At 43.1% G+C, this 18,036-nt stretch overlaps 1 protein-coding gene across 15 annotated transcripts in view; it reads left to right on the plus strand.

Moving 5' to 3' along the window:
* Positions 1 to 18,036, plus strand: part of LOC102388586 (D-aspartate oxidase) — a 213,193-nt gene that overhangs the window by 86,840 nt on the left and 108,317 nt on the right. For 12 of the 15 annotated variants that reach the window (XM_025198859.1, XM_025198860.1, XM_025198862.1 and 9 more), the window contains 4 exons: positions 2,501 to 2,675; positions 3,908 to 4,016; positions 6,645 to 6,821; positions 10,322 to 12,226. The exons of 2 other annotated variants lie outside the window; for them this stretch is intronic. In XM_025198859.1, coding sequence (XP_025054644.1) covers positions 2,501 to 2,675; positions 3,908 to 4,016; positions 6,645 to 6,821; positions 10,322 to 10,889 — 1,029 coding nt within the window. In that variant the 3' untranslated portion in view covers positions 10,890 to 12,226. Of the gene's footprint in view, positions 1 to 2,500; positions 2,676 to 3,907; positions 4,017 to 6,644; positions 6,822 to 8,541; positions 8,592 to 10,321; positions 12,227 to 18,036 lie in introns of those variants that run through there. One more of the 15 variants, XM_025198861.1, reaches the window with a different exon arrangement.

Genomic DNA, 18,036 nt, shown 5'->3' on the forward strand with positions numbered 1-18,036 from the left:
AAAAACGTTTTGGAACGTACAACAGAAATTGGAAGCCAGGCCCATTTTGAACCCTGCAAAATGAGGCAACTGTGAAATTCTGCAAATTGTCAGGGAGAAATTGATTTTCTGTCTTTTTCTTCAACCAGCTCTAGTTCCTACTAATCCAGAAACCTGGCAGGTTGAGGTGAAGATGGCACTGAGCCATTGAATTTAGGTCTAGATCAGAATTTTTCCAAATTTGGGGTTTGAAGTAATGATTAAAAGTGGATTCTGTCTTGATCAGTAGCATAACTAGGGGTGGGTGACTGAGACTTCAGCTGTGGGGCCTACTTAGAGGGAGTGCAACAGTGGTAATCACTGTCACTGCCAGCCTGTCCACCACCACTACAGCAGTTGGCTTGGCCCCTAACACTACTCTGCTGCACAGACCCTGATCATGATGCTTCATTGCTTAGTTGCTTCTTTAAAAGTATTGCTCACCATCTGCCCCCCTCCCCCACCCCCGGGTACTCCTCTCTGGCTGGTTCATAAAGTAGAAGAGAAAAAATATTAAAAATATAAAAAAGGAGTTTAGCAACAAAGGTTGCAGCTGTGCCCAGCTGCTGTACAGGACAGCTGCAGCAGAGGGGAGGAGTTTCTTGCATGCCTGCAAAGCAGCCAGGCAGATCTGGCCTAAAAAGAACAGCAGTGATCCTACATAAATAGTATATAACAAAAAAAGAAAAAAAAAAAAGGTGGGGGGCGGGGAAGAAGATTGCTGCCCGAGCTGTTATTAGCTGTGATGGACTAAACGAGCAGGATCTCCCGAAGTTTGTATTACTTGCACTGCCTCAGCAAAGGAAATAAACAATGCCTAAAATCTAATTTAACATAAAGAAGTAAGAATTCTTTATATGCTCATAGCTCAATGCTGCAAGTGCTGTTTTCCAGAAGGGAAGAGCAAGATCAAGGGACTACAGTTGGATTTTTGCCATTGAATATATGATCAAAACTACCACCTGGCTTTAGAGGGAACTTCTAGCACGGGGTGGCAAATTTTAGATTCCTGGGATCATGGAAGGAGTTAAAACCTGGTAATTATCAGCTAGACACATCTAGATACTAGGTGGCCAGGTGCAGGGATCAGATGCTTTAATAGAACAAGAAAGAAAAAAAAATCTACTTCTTATGTAAATATTAACTAAAAACATAATTAAACGTAGACTCTTCGAAGAAGCCAAGCATTTTAAAAATCAAGTCAGAGCAAGGGAAGTTCATGCACTCAACTTCTCAAGGGGCGCTTGTTTTTCTTGGCTCTGTGGACTTTCCTTTGATTCGTTTGTGCAAAGTCCAGAAGGCGTGGTTTTTATTGAAGTTGATAGGAGCTGTGGGTGCTCAGAATTGCATCAGTAGGTACAGAGGAGGAGCTGTGGTTCACCCTCGGCCTACCTTAGAAAACTGTCCTGCCTACCCTGGCTATGAGTTAGAGCCTTTATCATCACTCTAAGCCTAGGGCCACAAATGTGTCCTTAAATATGCCAAAGCACAAAAGGATTTTGCCTCCAGAGGTGCCCCATATGAGGTGTAATCAAGACACCAAAATCACTTCACAAGAAATCTTTTGACAAAAGGAGCTATTCTCTACCCTGCAACAGTGTACATTGCCTTTAATGATGACATCTATATTTTCTGGGACAAAAATCAGGAGGCAGTCTCATTTTGTGATATTGAGGAGGACAAGGTTTCCACAGGGGATGAGCTAAAATAAATGCTAAACAAAGCCATTTTCCATCTGACACCTGAACCCCTACTCTGTGTAACTGATTTGTCTGTAGTGTGGTTTGCTTTCATTATTCAATCCTTTGCTTCCTTTAATTTCTATAGATGTTAGTGCTTTAAGATATTCAGATTCTATTTTTACTGTTTCACCTTGTCACAAAGAACAACATTTTCAAGAGCCCCCCCATGGAATGGCTTGGCACTCAACAGCCACTGAAAGTCCCTTTAGAGCCCAACTCCATCAGGTGTCTTGGCAAACCCCACCCAATATCACTAAAGATGGAGCACAGCCACTGTACTTAAAGATCTTCTCCTCGCCACTTTCCAAGTGGAAGACAAGTTATGGTTTGCTTTTGAGTCTGAAATATTTTTCAAAATGAGTTATGTTTGACGCTGGTGCCAATCTTGTCATTCTTGGTTCTTGGCACATAGGCAACACTCTAAGAAAATGGATTTCACTGGGTTTGTGAGATCAGTTTTTTGTGTGACTGTATTTCAGAAGCTTATCTCAGTGGTATTAATTACATGAAATCTCTTTTCTCAAAAAATATGGGTGTAATCTTATGCACACAGGGGTAGCCACAGTCCTGTGGGACTATTCACCTGAAAAAAGTTCCTAAGATCCAGCCTTTTTGTCATTTTGTATCCTGTTTACAGGGTATAGCTGAAATTCATAGCAAAGCATTTAAAAACATTCATGTTGGTTGTGGAGTCTTAAGTAACTTGTGGAATCTTATTTTTCCCTTCCCTTTCCTTACAGTCAATGTCTAAGCCAAGGATTGCCGTTATTGGTGCTGGCTTGATTGGCCTTTCCGCAGCAGTATGCATTTCAGAAACTATCCCTACATGTTCTGTGACTATAATTTCGGACGAGTTTACTCCTAACACAACAAGTGATGTAGCTGCTGGGATGCTTATTCCACATACATATCCAGGTGAATTAAACTTCTGCTTGACATGTAGTTGTAAAGTTCAGGTTTAGGCTTTGCTCTTCACATCTATCAGATTGATATTGAAGATGAACTATCTGCTTGCTTCTGATTAGTTTAGAATATATGTCTTCAGTCCCTACTTTCTGAAGTCATGGTGGGGGAAACCCAGTGTTTTAGGTTAGTGCTAGTGACTAGGCTGTTCTGGTGTGCGCACTGTTAAACTCTAAAGATGTTTGGGGGTAGTCTCAATTCTTTAAGGCTTTTCTTTATTTTCAATGAAAACACCTCTGTTCATATGCCTGTTTCAATACTTACTGTTGTATAGTGTTTGCTGAGAGGATGGGCATGATTACAAATAATAGTTATTGCACTTCCAACAAATTAGCTAACCATCTCTGTGATCTGTTGAGTTAACAGTCTGCAGACAAACAGCTACTTTGTGACTTTTAGCCCATGGCCTTCACTGCAGCAGGATGGCTATAGTCTGCCCCAGTGGGAAAACAGAAAGGCTTATATCTCAATGGAAAAGAGAAAACACCCTCAAAAGTAAATGTTTCTGCAGTGGCCTCTACCTGACTGTTTGCAATTCCTTGTACATTTAATAATAATGATAATATATTATATGAGAAAAACAGCAATACATTCATCTGTACACTTAACTAGAGAAGCAATGGTAGAGGATATGTCTTATGGAAAAGGTGCTTGAGTTCATGTTGTCCTAGGAAAGGTACTTTTTGCATTTCTTTACTTTGACATTCTGGTATTAAATTACACAGGCCTGAGACTAAGGATTTCAGTGGGCTGGTGTCTGTGCCTGAGGATCAGGCCTTAATATTGCATTAATATATACTTTTCATTAATACATAGCTCAGCACTGTAGTCTGTGATGAGAACAACGGCAGCCTGGTGGTAAATATTAAAGGCCCAGTAATGCAAGGTGCTGAGTTCTTCCTTTGAAGACCAGCACAGTCTGTGAGAGTTGAGGACACCCAGCACTGTACACAAGGTGCAGAAAACCTGTACACAAGGCTTTGGATCTTTTAAGTACCTAGGACCAGTTTAAATTCAGATGCGTTTTTTATTTATAGTGCACACTTTTACGTGGTAGTCTGCCGCGTTTAACCATATAGAATTGTTATTCCTATTTCTTTTGACTCTTCTCTGATACTGATTTGGGAGTCTTTGCCTGATCTACATTTTCCTTCTGTGTAACTTGTGTTGTATTTCATAACTAGGTACACCAATTTATCAGCAGAAGCAGTGGTTCAAGGAGACCTTTGATTATCTCTTTGCAATCAATAATTCTTCTGAGGCTCCCAGTGCTGGCATTAGTTTGGTATCTGGGTAAGAAAAGAACTGTCAAGAAGTTTTTCACATTGGTATACCACAAACTGGGATACGCAGGGCATCTATTCACATTGTGGTAAAGGGACTCTCCTTATTTGGAACTTTTCTTGTAACTATATTCAAAATAAGCTACAGCTTTAGGAAACATTCAGTCAGACAAAGTGTCTTTTGAAGCAAAAACCATGCAAAGGCACAAACAGACAAATCAGGGCTCTCTTCCCCTAAATATAACTTGTAGCCTGCATTTTCTGGACAATCATCCTTTAGTTGCTCAAAATATAGGTGGCCTGACTAGCAATGGGATATGTAAGTTTGCATGATCGTCCAGCTCTCATAACTAAATATAAAACACAGTGCATGCTTGCTACCCAATATGTGGAGAAAGATTTGACTATTCTGGGAGCTGAGGTAACGTAGTGGGCACCTGAAAAAAAGTGTGGTCAGGGTTAGATGTGGGACACTACAAGAGGTATTTATAGTCTATAGGAAGAGAATAGGAGTTAATAATTTATTATGAGAGGAGCAGTTACTACTTCCCTAGCAGTTAGAAATATGCTGAACCGGGAGAATGTGTGCATAATAGAAGTTTGGCTTTTGAAGGCCAGGGGAGAAAAGATTTTAGTTTGAACTGGAAAAAGGGAAGCAAATCTTGTCTTATATATCTGGAGTTGAGTCCTGATATTGAAGTTGTGATTTGGATCTGGATTCAGATCAACAAGTTCACACTGGGATCTGAACCCGTTTCTAGATTTAACTTGAATGATTCAGCCAGTGGTGCTCAACTTTTTGGCTTGGCACACAGGGCTGGATTGGACCCTGTGTACCAGGATCAGGCCCAGATACCTGGATCAGGCCTGTGTGGCCTTAGCTGGCCCCCTGCATGCTGGGATAAGGCTTCAGCTTCTGTAGCACTCCTGCCCAGTCCTGCAAGCTGGCATTAGCCCCGCAGTCCCACACCGATCCCCCACATGCTGAGATGGGGCCCTGGGGCCTGGTGCTACTTCTGTTCAGCCATGATGGCAGAATCAGGGTCCTGGAGCCCCATACGACATTCAACAGGCTTTGTATGCTGGCACAGATCACTAGGGCTCCACACTGGCCCTACTCCCACATGCTGAGATTGGGGCCCTGGAGCTTTGCATCTCCTCTGTCCAGCTCATGTGCCAAGATTGGGGCCCTGGGGCCCTGCACTGCTTCTGCCCAGCCCTGCATGCCAGAATCAGGGGACCTGAAGCCCCATGCTGCCTCTGCCTGGCCTTGTGTGCCAGAAGTGGGGCTTAGGGGCTCCACGCCCCACTTTCCAGCCCAACATGCCAGGATTGGGCTACATATACCAGACCTAGCACACAGGGCTATCGTCCATGGGGCTCCCCATAGACCTGTGGGGAGCCCCATAGGCTGGATGATGGTGCTGGGAACCAGATCTGGTCTGCGAGATGGGGGCAAGTACCCCTAGCCTAAGCATTTGCAAAGAATTTCAGCTATCAGATGAAAGGTTCCTGGACTGCAGAAAGAAGAAAGTGTTAATGATTAATGTAGGCCCTCTCCAGTAGAGTTTCTGTTCTAGGTAAAAATGGTGACAAAAAAGAGGATACAGAACACATTGTGGTGGGAGAAAACTCCCTGGAGTTCATTGTCTAGCTGTATAGGAACTAGGCAACACGGGTAAAGTTTTTTTACTGCAGGATATTTGCTGGAGCAATGACCATTAATCTAGTAAAGAGGTAAAATGGTCCCCCTTAAAGGGTGGGGCGTTTTTTTTTATACTTTTTACAACAAGGCAAGACTACAGGGTTAATAAAAGCAATACTTGGGCGGTGCTTCACAGATCTTCATAACAGCATATTTCTATTAAGCTGAACTAGCACTTTTTAAAAGTTAAAAGTTTAGTAACAGTAACATTATGATATGTTAGCAAAACTTGCACAGTGGTAGATACTTCTTAAGGACACGATCACTGTATTTAGAACAATGGCTTCTTTGTTTTATCTTGTTCTTTGCTGTAGCTGATTTTACAGTACACAGACACAGATTCACTTGCTGCATTTTACTCAGAAAATGGTTAATACAGTTAAAATGATTACTTAACATAAGCAAAGGCTTAGCTATTATTCTGCCCTGTGGTTAGCAACATTGCTAGGCCACAGGTCATGTCTTGTATTTAGCTGTAAAGCTAATACTTCTTAATAATCTAAATTATTGTTAACCTAGCAGCATGCTATCAGAAAACTATTTTATTTCAGGGTAATAACAAACATGCCCACCACAACATTATCCTGCTGTTTCCCCCTGTCCCTCTACCCATCATATTAAATCCTCTGTTACCACATTATTTTCTTTTTCCCGCTTTGTTTGGTGATTATAAGCTGGTTGCTCTCAGAGGCCTCACTGAGTTTTATCTGTCCTGGTCCTTCACTCTGAGTTCTACAATAACACTGCTAAACATTTCTGTAAGTTAAGTATCATCTATGAATTCTTCCACATCGTTACTGTTGACACTTGAGGGGCCCCATTAGTCAGTGGAATCTGATTCCTAGATTAATATTTTAAAGCTGAGATCAATGTGAATTGTGACACACTGGAGCATGTGCCTTAATCTCACCATTTCTCCTCCATGTCCTTTAGCTGGCAGATCTTTAAAACCAGCTCCAGTGCAGAGTTACCCTTCTGGTCTGACATTGTGTTAGGATTTCGGGCAATGACAGAAATGGAACTGAAGAAATTTCCACAGTATCGATTTGGCCAGGCGTTTACTACCCTGAAATGTGACTGTCCATCCTATCTGCTCTGGCTGGAGAAGAGGTGGGTGCTGTTGGGGAAGGGAGTGAAGAGTGGTATTTTCTGACAACCACAAATTGGGAAACCATGTTCTAAGAAGGAAGTTGAAAACTAGAGAGGGTTCAGGTGCAAGCAACAACGATGATATAGGCGTTGGAGAGAGAGCTATATGAGGAAAGGCTGAAGGAATTATGGATGCTTAGTCTGGAAGAAAGAAGGTTAAGATAGGTAGTGATAACAATTTTCAAGTATTTGAAAAACTACCATAATACTGATGGAGAAGCATTGTCCTTCCTTGCACACTGTTTCAATCGAAAAATCTCATATTTCAGAATTGGCTGGCCTAATTCCTCTCCAATCTGGACAAAAACCTCTCTTCTACTCTACCCACCTCACAAAGCTACTTGGAATTAGGGGTAAAATATTCTCCCATAGCAAACCTTTCAGAAATATTCACATGTGAAAAGTGTTTGACTTATCAGAAAAAACATGTGCTTTAAAATATATGTTTATGCAGAAAAAGAAAGTTGGAAGTTTTAGTAAAACCAGGGACACCCCCCCCCCCCATTCACTTCCATGTGCCATTCATTTCAAATAATTTTGGGAGAGTCAAAAAGCCAATCCAATAACATTCTGAGCCCTGGTATGTATATAATTCAATTAAATAGACCAGGGGTTTTCAACCTTTTTTAGCAAGTGTACCCCTTCTGGTGGCAGTGGCTAGATGCTGGGTGTGGCGGGGACGAGTATGACGTTTTTCCAGTGGTGGCCTGGAATGATCCAGTTTGGTCCAAAGAAAGCCAGTGGTAGGACACAGCTGCAGCAAGGTGCAGATGAGGCCCATGCTGCCAAAGCCTCCTGGCTCCAGGCTGATCCAACAGCTCCCTGGGCCAGATGCTGGCCATGATGCCAACCCCAGTTTAGACAGCTATAAACAAGTATGGCCAGCCCTGACAGAGGCCTCTCGCACCTGCCTGTTCATGTTGGTTTTGATTTACAGATGCAAAACTAGCTGTTGCAAGGGGACTGGGCCTGTTGCAGTGAAACCTGAGGTAGCACCACAGACCCCACAGGGGTCCCTGACCAGACAGTTAGGCAGTGCATGTGTAGCCCACAGAGGGGTGCTGCTGCCCTCAGGCCCCCCCTGGCCCTGCTCCTGGGAGCGGGCACAGAGAGCAAGCTGAGATGTTGGGTGGGGAGGCACTGTTTGTGCCACCTGACTTCTGCACTATCTCATAAGAACACATGCCTTGTCATGTTTCATTGTCCAATACTGATACTGAAAACTGTCAGTTGCACAACTGAATTGCTGACTCCATTTAGTTGCTGTCAGGCATTCTTTGCCCCAAAGACTTTTGTAGCTTTCTTATTCCTTTTTATGCTCTTTTCATTTCTCAAAGGATAAAACCTAGTAACGTGATCTGCATATTTTCCCTTCTGTGAGGATCAGGGAAAAGAGCATTTTAAACACGTAACTAATTCTGCAAACCCAAGTGATTTGAGAGGTCTTAACAGAACCTTGCTTGGACTGCACAAATGATCGTGTATCAGACTGTCTTTCTAGGCTGGCTCCAATCTTACAGTTCAAGAACTTTCTCTCACTGCCTTGCTTGAATTCTGTAGGATGTTTAATGGTGTTTGAAATCTCACCCTGTCTTTGCCAAATACAAAAGCCTTGTGTGGTATCCCACTACAGAAAAAGTCAACCTGTACCTACAACATATGTTGCTTGACTTTTCCCTAGCTCTCAGGGTTCTCTCTGCTTCACCCACCTGCCAGACTCTCAGTTTAAAGGTAAGCAAGATGCATTGATATTGCCAATTGACAATATGCAAATTATTCTGCCAGATTCTCATGTCACAAACAGCTCTGCTGGAGCCTGCTGCCTTTGCATTTGGATACATAGCTGTACCTGCTGTCTGAAAGGAAGACTGGAGTGTAAAAGGATAACAGACTCTACTGCATAGCAAATTGATATGGGACCTCTCCCATGAATTATGTTACTGTCAGGTGCTGAAACAACGCTAATGATACAGAATAATTTTTCTCAATCACAGTGACAGAGGGCTACTGTTAACTTCTATCCCGGGTCTGACAGGGGTGGAGCATTTCTCTGAGAACAGGGAATTAGAGGAGTCCTGCAGAGAGAAACAATAATTTTAAGGCAAGTTCAAGATGAAGGATAGGTTGACATTTAAATTAACAATAAAGGCAAACCCCAGGACAGAGGTAAGTATTGGCTGAAAAAGTGGTATATGTGGCTAACCTCTAGCAAAACAGAGCTGGAGGTTATGCAGTAAATTACATCACCCCAACCTTCATTAGAGAGCCACTTTCAGAGTCACTGGGTGCATCTACACATATACTTTACTATGGAGTTGACAAATTAGCTCCACAGTAAAGCATCACCATCTACATGTGTGCCAGTACTAGAGCACAGTAAATTAATTAATTCTGCTATAGGAGCATGCGGTCGGGGACAGTACTATCCTATGGCAGAGTAATTTACTCTGCCAAAATGCACATGTAGAAGGTGACAGGGGCTGGCTGGGGCACAAAGGTGCTGAAGTGCAGGGGCTGCCTGCTACTTCCATTCTCTCATGCCCCAGCCAGCCCTGACTGCCGCCTGGGGATGACTCCCTGAGCCTACTGTCAGCCCAGAGCTGCTCTACCCTGGCTCAAAGTGCTGTGGTCCTGGGCACATGTATATACGCTGTGCCCGGGAGCAGCTGACTCCAGCACAAACTGCACTGAAGTTTATCGTGTCCATTAATTGCATGTGTAGATGCACCCACTGTGAATTTATACTTACCACATCTACAAATAAGGCCTGATTTTTCTCTCTCATGCAGTGTATACTGTCTTTGTGCCCTTGTAAATGTTATATTTCATACCAGCCCCCAGTTTAGCCTAATTTTCAACTGAGGGTCCTAAGTTTGAGAGGAATGCAGTATAAGGGAGTCTCTACAGAAAAAAGAAAGATGCTTCAGAAAAAAAAGAAACAAGGATCTTTTGATTTTAGTGTTTTGAAAGTGTACATTCTGATAGAGGAAGTGTGGAGCAACAGGCAAGATTTCTTGATATGCATGCTCAGTAACTGGTCAGACTTATTCATAGTAAGCTAAATTCCAGCTCACTTTCACACACCTAAGCTGCACTTAACGCAGCAGCAATATAACAGTAGCTTTTGGCACTATATCAGTATAAATGGACAAAAGCACAATTGCCTTAAATCTGAATGAAACACGTTAAGTTAGACTAGTTTAATTCAGCTTATACTGATATTGGAGCAGACAGACAAACAGTTGCATCAATTCAGTGTGATATAGTAAATCAGTATAATTTTAAACTGGTTCATCTATCTTTACCCTAATTCATGTGAGTCATAAATAGAACCCCAGTGCATGTACTTTCACTTTTGTTCAGCTTGCATTTTTGTTTCACTAATCAAAGGATATTTTGATGGTAAATTGTCATGCTTTACCTCCAGTGCTTTTTTAAAATTATTTGTTTGTTTTTTGTAGGTTGAAAGGAAATGGGGGTGAGGTGCATGCTAAACGAATAGCAAACCTGTGGGATCTGCAGAACAACTATGACATTGTTGTCAATTGTACGGGCATTGGATCCAGACAACTTATTGGTGACTTAAAGATATACCCTGTCAGAGGTCAAGTGCTCAAGGTTCATGCACCTTGGCTAAATCACTTCATCCGGGATGGAGATGGATTAAGCTATATCTACCCAGGAATACATAATGTAACGTTAGGCGGGACAAGGGAGAAGGGCAGCTGGAATCTGTCCCCAGATCCTAACATTAGCAAAGACATATTTGATAAATGTTGTGCTCTTGAACCCTCACTTCAAAAAGCACAGGACATAAAGGTGAGGGTTGGTCTGCGGCCATCCAGGTTAGCTGTGAGGCTCCAGAAAGAGATACTGGTCCAAGGTGAGAAAAAATTGCCTGTGGTCCACAACTATGGACATGGTTCAGGTGGTTTTTCAATGCACTGGGGCACTGCCAAAGAGGCTGCCCGACTGGTGGGAGAATGCATTGCTACTCTGCAGGACTCTCTTTCAAAGGCCAAGCTCTAAACTAAATGGCCTCCTTTTTCAGTTAGCAGTGGGATAATGATGAGTACATCTACATGCCACCCTCTGGTGACATTGTTGATGTGCTGTGCTTTAGTACTTCCTTTTGGGTTTTATTTTATTAATAGATTTATTGGGCAACGCCATCCAAAATGAAGTACTAAAGCACGGCCCAGTGTTGCACTACATCATCCCCAAGGAAGTACTAAAGCACAGCACAGTAACTGCCCAGACTGCGCCGTACGCGTGGCGCACGGTTATTTTTAGTTGCTACTTTGCCATAGTATCATGTTATAATGGGGAAGTGTGCCACTACTGTGAAGTAGCTACCGGTTACGTGTAGACCAACATGATGGATACATCGCCGTAATGTGTCACTACAATGACGTAGTGTGACATGTAAATACTCCCATTAAATCTATTACTAAAATCTTCAGAATGTTGTTCTGAAGCAAATGTAAGGGTCCGTGTGCCATTTTTGCCCATGGCTGAGTTCCAGTTGGCCACAGGAGACCAGAGGGAAGCCAGAGAATTTCTCTGGAATAATCTTATCCAAGCAAATCAAATTAAAGCAACTTCAGGTTTGCTTTAATGTATGTTGCTTTTGAAAGGTCAGTAATGGACCATCCATCAGTGAAATGAGTTCTGCTCTACTTTGTCCCTTCCAGGCCTAACATACCTCCAGCAAACCCCTTCTCCTTCCAGACTTCTCCTCTTCAAGGAGTAGGAGGGCAGCTGGCACAGGAACCAATCTGTTGCTTACCTCTGCAAGGATGACAAAAGACATAGGCTCATAGTAGAGAATCTGGCACTGTCTCTTTCCTTTAGCTAAGAACATAATTCCAGAGTTAATTCAGTATAAAATTAGCTATCTGAGGGACAGAATCAGCATGTTAACACAGATAAAGAAAAAAAGATCCCAAACAAATTTAAAAAACAATACTATATTGATGATTTGATATGATCACTTGAAAGATTTCTTCTCTAAAAAAGTGTGTAGACTGTAGATCTTCTCCAGAGGTTCATTAATGCAGAGTAATGCTTCACAAGCCACATACCTGATAACAATGCACCTACACATAGCACTGCAGTTGGATTCAGACACTTGGTTATGCAGTGAGTACCAAAAATCTCTGCAGAAAAAGCTTTCACCAGAAAATCCTACATCTGCAATTGCTTTTATCTAGTCCATCTAGTTTCAGTAGTTCCCAACATTTTATGTAACTCTTTGTTTATTTCCAGTAATGGTTTTCATATTGCAAGCTACAGTATGACTCAATGCATTAGCATATTTTAACTTTTGATACTAGAAATAAAACACAATACTCAGTGGGTCTGGACTGCGTTTGCAAATGGCTATTCTCTCATTTGTGTAATGAATGTATTATGCATACCTGAGAATGTTAACGTTCATTAGAAATGCCAGGCTGAGCAGCCTCTGCCCAGACAGTGATATCCCCTTTTTTATCATAGGACAGAACAACATTCAGTTCTTGAGCCACACTAACTTCCTCAGTTCTGACCTGGAGGAACTATCTTTGGAGTAAGCCTCAGGGCTGCTTATTCTTGATTGCATGAGTCAAAAAGCAAGGCTTTCAGCTATGGAGCCCTGGTGTATGTAAATGTCCTGGCCACTTTTTCCCTTTTCCTAAACAATCTTATGCAGGGTACTGGAGACCACTGTGATAAATATATTCTGTTCAGGAGTTCCATGACCATTATGATCTTAAAGCCATATATGCCAGCTCTATAGCTGTTTGGCTTCTCTGAAACAATGGAAGCAATTGGAACAGAACTGAGGATCCACTCTAGCATATCTAAAAGTTTATATAGCCAGGCTCAATGGCCAAGTCCTATGGTCCCATATTCTTCATCTGGTATTCTCATTGCTATGAAGATTTACTGTAGTTTATGTTGAAGGAGACTGTAGGTAAGTAAATATCCTTCATATAGTGCAAGCCAAAGCTATTGCAGCTGGAATTCACGTGTATGTGTGTATGCATGTGCACACACACACACACACCCACCCCTTATCAGAAATTAGCTTCTTCCACAGAGCTGATGCTACAATACAATAAAAATTAGGGTTTTTTCTAAATTGTTTTCAGTGGTTGTGTCTACATGAGCATTTGATCTAGAAGCAGTTTACTCATAAGTAAAATACTCATGGGTAAATGCCCCTAGGCAGGTGTCTACACATGCAGGGACTCAGAAGCAAATTTGCTGCTCATGACGGCAATCTGCTCCCATCCCTGCTGGCCCTGCAACAGCCCCTGCAGCAACCTGGGTGGAGCTCTAGACCCGCCCTGGGTGCTAGCCCAGAGGCTGGCATGGGGCCAGGAGACAGGTATCTCCTGGAAAAGATAAGAATCTCCCAGCCCCCACTCCCCAATCATGGTATGTCCCCTGCTGCTTGGCTGACCAAGAGCACATTTGCTCATAACAAGAGCAATTTACTCGTGATAAGAGCAGTTTACTGTGCAGTAAGCATGTGCAAGTGTAGACATGCACGCTTACTGCACAGTGAACTGCACTACTGCGCAGTAAGGCATCTTGTGTAGACGTACCCAATGTAGTCTAATTCTCTCCTGCAATTTCCCCAACTTTCACTGTATTTACTTTATTACAATGCAGAATTGTGCAGTGTGTTTAATTTATGGTTTTATTTGCATCACTGAGATTCTGGTGGCTGCATAATCTTACACCACAATGCAGACCATTCTAAGAAAACTATTTCTAGGGAAACTGATAATATTGTATACAGTTCTGTGGGGCTTGTCTTTTGTCTTTGTGCAAACATCTTGTTTTTACCTGAGTCTTTCAGGCTTTGCTGCCATGTGTGCCATCTTCAGGTTTTTCCCTGTCACCTGCAGCCCTGGCATTTCTGTCCCTTACAGAGTTGGGTTGTTCTTTGCGTTTTTGAACATGAACTTGTACAGGGCTTACTTAGCCTTCAGATTCTTCTTGCTACTTTTTCACAGGGTTTGTCAATCTGGATCCCTCCTCACCTTGGGCTGATGTGAACACTCCAGAAGGACCACAAGGATCTTAAATTAAACTTTATAATAAAATGTATAAACATTAGGGTTATTCAAGATAAAAACTATAAAGACAAACAGCTAGAACTGAACATGAGACTATTATGGAAGTGCTGCTTGACATTTCATCGCTGAACTGAGTTAAATTTTGCATTGAAAACATGGATTCAGCCATTTGTTATTTATAAAGTTTACAGTGCATTATCCCCAAAACACTTGCTTTTTAATTACAGAATAAATTTTCTGAGATTTTACAAGTAAGTCTGTTATTTAGTTTATGAGTTAAAAATACTTTAAAAGCAACTCATTAGGAAATTTAGCACCCCATATCAATCATTTTTATCCCAATTTATCTCCATAATAAGCTAAAACATACAATTCGTTAGGCTAGATTTGATTTTTCTTTTTGGATTAAAAGTCGTTTTTGCTGTTATTTCTCATAACTGGAAGTATCTCATTTAGTAAGTGTTGTGAAGTAATGCTATTCTACAGAGGATTCCACAAAAAATGCATAATTTAAAAATAGCTTCCAAATCCTATCACTCTCACTGAGACCTAAGCTATAATTAAGCTTATAAAGTATGTCTTCCTACAGTTTTCAAAAAAAGTTAAAGTCAAAGTGGTCCTTGAAAACAAAAGGATGAGGCAATTCAAGTAAGGGGAATAATGAAGGGAAAAAAATACAAAAAACCCAATCAAACAAAAAACTCCTAATAAAACCAACTTGATATGGTTTAAAAAGCAGTTTAATAATCTGGAACAAGAAACACTATTCTGCATTAATCATAATAACTACATGCTTATTGCCTGGTGTTACTACAATGCAGTGTTATAACCCTAACTGTGCAGTTCTATGTCTTAATGCATTTGGATTTCTTTTCAATTCATCTTAATTCTGAACATCTTGAGTTTGTGACTTAACCCATACTTAATCAAAGATGTTTTGCCTCCTTCTAATGGTCAGATCATACAGAGATTTAGGAATTTCCTATGGCCTCTGCATTATCACGCACGAGTGTTGTAGCCAAAGAAGTAGAAACTCATGCTTTTAGAATCAGAGTTTCAGGTTTTATTCTTACTACCAAGATTCACCCACATACCATATGTCTTATTACATATGTTTTTGAGATAGTTACAATATTTCTGTAATGTTTTCACCATTAAGTTATTGCTATGTGCTCTCAACCTTACAGATCTCCATTTCCAATATTTTCATCTGCTAATCTAAGGAAGGTGCAATCCCCCAATTGCATAGTAGAGAAAAAGAAATTCATATTGTTTACTTCAGTAGCCCAACCTTAACTGCTATTGTGTGGTTTTCGATCATCAGTCATGTGAGGATCTTCGAGATCCCATCCTAAGATCCTTTCCAGATAGTCTCTGAGGTAAAGGTTTTTACTTGTTCTGTTTTGTTAGCTATGTAGTTCTTGTATAAGTGTGAAGGATAATTATATGCCTGCATGTACCTGTAGCAATTTGCAAACTTTACTTTGGGTGTTTATACATGTGCTCTGAGAGGTGTGTGTGTGTGTGGGGGGGGGCACTTTAATTAGTGAGCCACACTAATTAAAAGTGCCCGAGCGTCATGTGTATCAGAATCCCCATGCTGAAAAAATTGTGGCAGGGCACTTTGAACTAAAGCTTATTCAACAAGCATGAGGTCAAAACACCCTGCCACCATTTTTCAGCCCAGGGACGCTGATGCATGTGATGCTGGAGGCTGCTAGAGCTCATTAATTTCTGTGCTCCAGCAGACTCAATTAATCACGTCTGCTCCAACACACTGGATTTACAGCACATCAGAGCAGTCTCCCTGCATATGTGGAAGTGCCTGTTGTTTTGTGAAGGCCATTTTGATCGTATTTCCTCTCTGTGCCTTCACCTTGGCTCTGGAGCTTCCATACTGAGCTGAATTATGTAGAATGTGTCAGGAGAAATTCTTGCCCCTGGCAGAAAGTTACAAGTGAAGGATTATTAGACCTTGATGGTCTTCCATTCAAATAAATTACAATGGGTATGTCTACACAAGACACTTAACAGCTAATTAGCATAGTTTACTATGAAGTAAGCACATGGTTTACATGTGCACATGCTTACTTCACAGTAAATCTCCCTAATCCTAAATAAATTTGCTAACTTCAAATGCAAGTAGCAAATTTACTTGCCTTTAGTAATGATGCCGTAGCTTTCATGTAGATTCCTGGCTGGGAGCCAAATCTGCTCCCAGTCAGCTGTCCAGGACTGGGCAGGAGATAGTTCCCTGTTCCTGGGAACTGCTTTGCCACAGGAGCCCGGGTGGGGATTATGTCTCCCTGCCCCTGCAGCAGGGAGCTCCAAGCTCCCAGATCCCAATCACAGAGCAGGGCCTGGGAGATCCTTATTTCCCAGCCCCTGCTCTGCCATCGTGATTGGGAAGCAGGGGGCTAGGAGACCCTTATCTCCCAGTCTGAGCCCCATGGTCACAGGGCTCAGGCTGGAAGACCCTTATCACTCAGCAGCAGCTCCATGACTGCGGGGCCACTGCTGGAAGATGCATAGCTCCCAGCCTGAGTCCTGCAATTGCAAGCTTCCTAGCTTGTTCCCTGCCCAGCTCCACACTCAGAGACCTAGGTGAGGAACAAGCTCCCCAGCCCCCACCTGCAGGAAGCTCCCAGCACTGGCTCTGCAACTGCAGAGCCACTGCTGGGAGATGCTTGTCTCCCAGCCTAAGCCCCCTGGTTGCAGGGCTTGGGCTGGAAAATGCTTATCTCCCAGCAGTGGCCCTGCAGTTGCTGGCACCAGGAGCTCCCTGTAATTGGGGGGGGTGGGGAGCTTGTTCCTTGCCCAGCTCCATAAGTGTGGAGCTGGAGTGGGGAACAGGCTGGGGAATCTTGTTCCCCCTTCAGCTCTGCAAGCGTGGAGCTGAAGGGGGAACAAGCTCCCCAGCCTGTTGCCTCCCCACCGCCAGCTCTGTGCTCACAGAGCTTGGTGGGGAACCAGCTCCCCAGCCCCCACTCTGCAATTGTAATTGGGATTGCAGAGCAGGGGCTGGGAGCTCCCTGGATGGGGGCAGTTCCCCACCCAGCCTGGACCTGGCTGAGATCTGCCTCTGACTGGGACAGTTCCCAGCCATCCCCAGGCTGAGTGGGGAAGCATGTGAAGCCTGGAGGTATTTGGGGACTGTCCTGTTTCAGGCAGTCCCCAGCCAGCTCTGGGCTGCACATGCAGATTTCCCCATGCAGTCTGGGGCTGGCCGGGTACTGTTGTGGTAAGGGGTAGGTCCTAGCCCCTTGCCTTAGAGAGAGCTGCAGGGGTGGGGCAGGTCCCAGCTGCCTTCCCCTATCTGCTGCTAGTTGCTAGCTGCCCCACTGGCAGTTCAGGGCAGGGGGCTGGAACTTGCCCCTCCCCTGCAGCTCTTTCCAAGCCCAGTGCCCCTTATGGGGGAGCTAGGGCCAGGAACTCCCAGCTGCAGAGGCAGGGGGACATTGTCCCCACTCCAGCAGTAGACAGCCCCCTAGGGCCAGAAGACAGCTGTCTTCTGGCCTGGTGCTCCCTGCCAGCCTCTGGCTAGCACCCAGGGCGAGCCTGGAGTTCCCCCTGGTGGCCACAGAGGCATCTTGCAGGGTATAAGGGCACTGGAAGCAAATCTGCTCCCTGGTCTCTGCAAGTGTAGACACCTACCCCAAAACCCTTACTAATCTAGCCTGGAGTAAATGCACGTGTAGACATGCCCAATGTGACCAAGGAGCTGGCTACTAGCCATAGAAACGCACTCTCCCAGGTGACCTGACTACTAAGTAAGGGATCCCTAACAAAGGTTTGAAGCTGACCAAGGAAGACAACTGGCTGAGAGGAAAAGAAGTTACAAAATTACACGGTTTGGTCTGAGTGGCTTTTCAGACAAACTAGAGCAAAGAGAGAAGCCTATGCCAGAATAGTCAAATACAGAAGAGAGGACCTGGAGCTCTGGAAAGATGTTTAATAAATCCCAAAAGAAAACTTAGGAGCGGGAAGGATACTGAGCGGGGGCATATCATCCAACAGTGTCTTATTTTACAGTGATCTGATGTTTCTTTTATTACTATGAGTTTACTGTGTGTCTACTTGCCTCAAATATCAGGTGCCCCTAAAGG

The sequence above is a fragment of the Alligator sinensis genome, unplaced genomic scaffold, assembly GCF_000455745.1.
Source record: "Alligator sinensis unplaced genomic scaffold, ASM45574v1 scaffold737_1, whole genome shotgun sequence".
Taxonomy (NCBI): domain Eukaryota; kingdom Metazoa; phylum Chordata; order Crocodylia; family Alligatoridae; genus Alligator; species Alligator sinensis.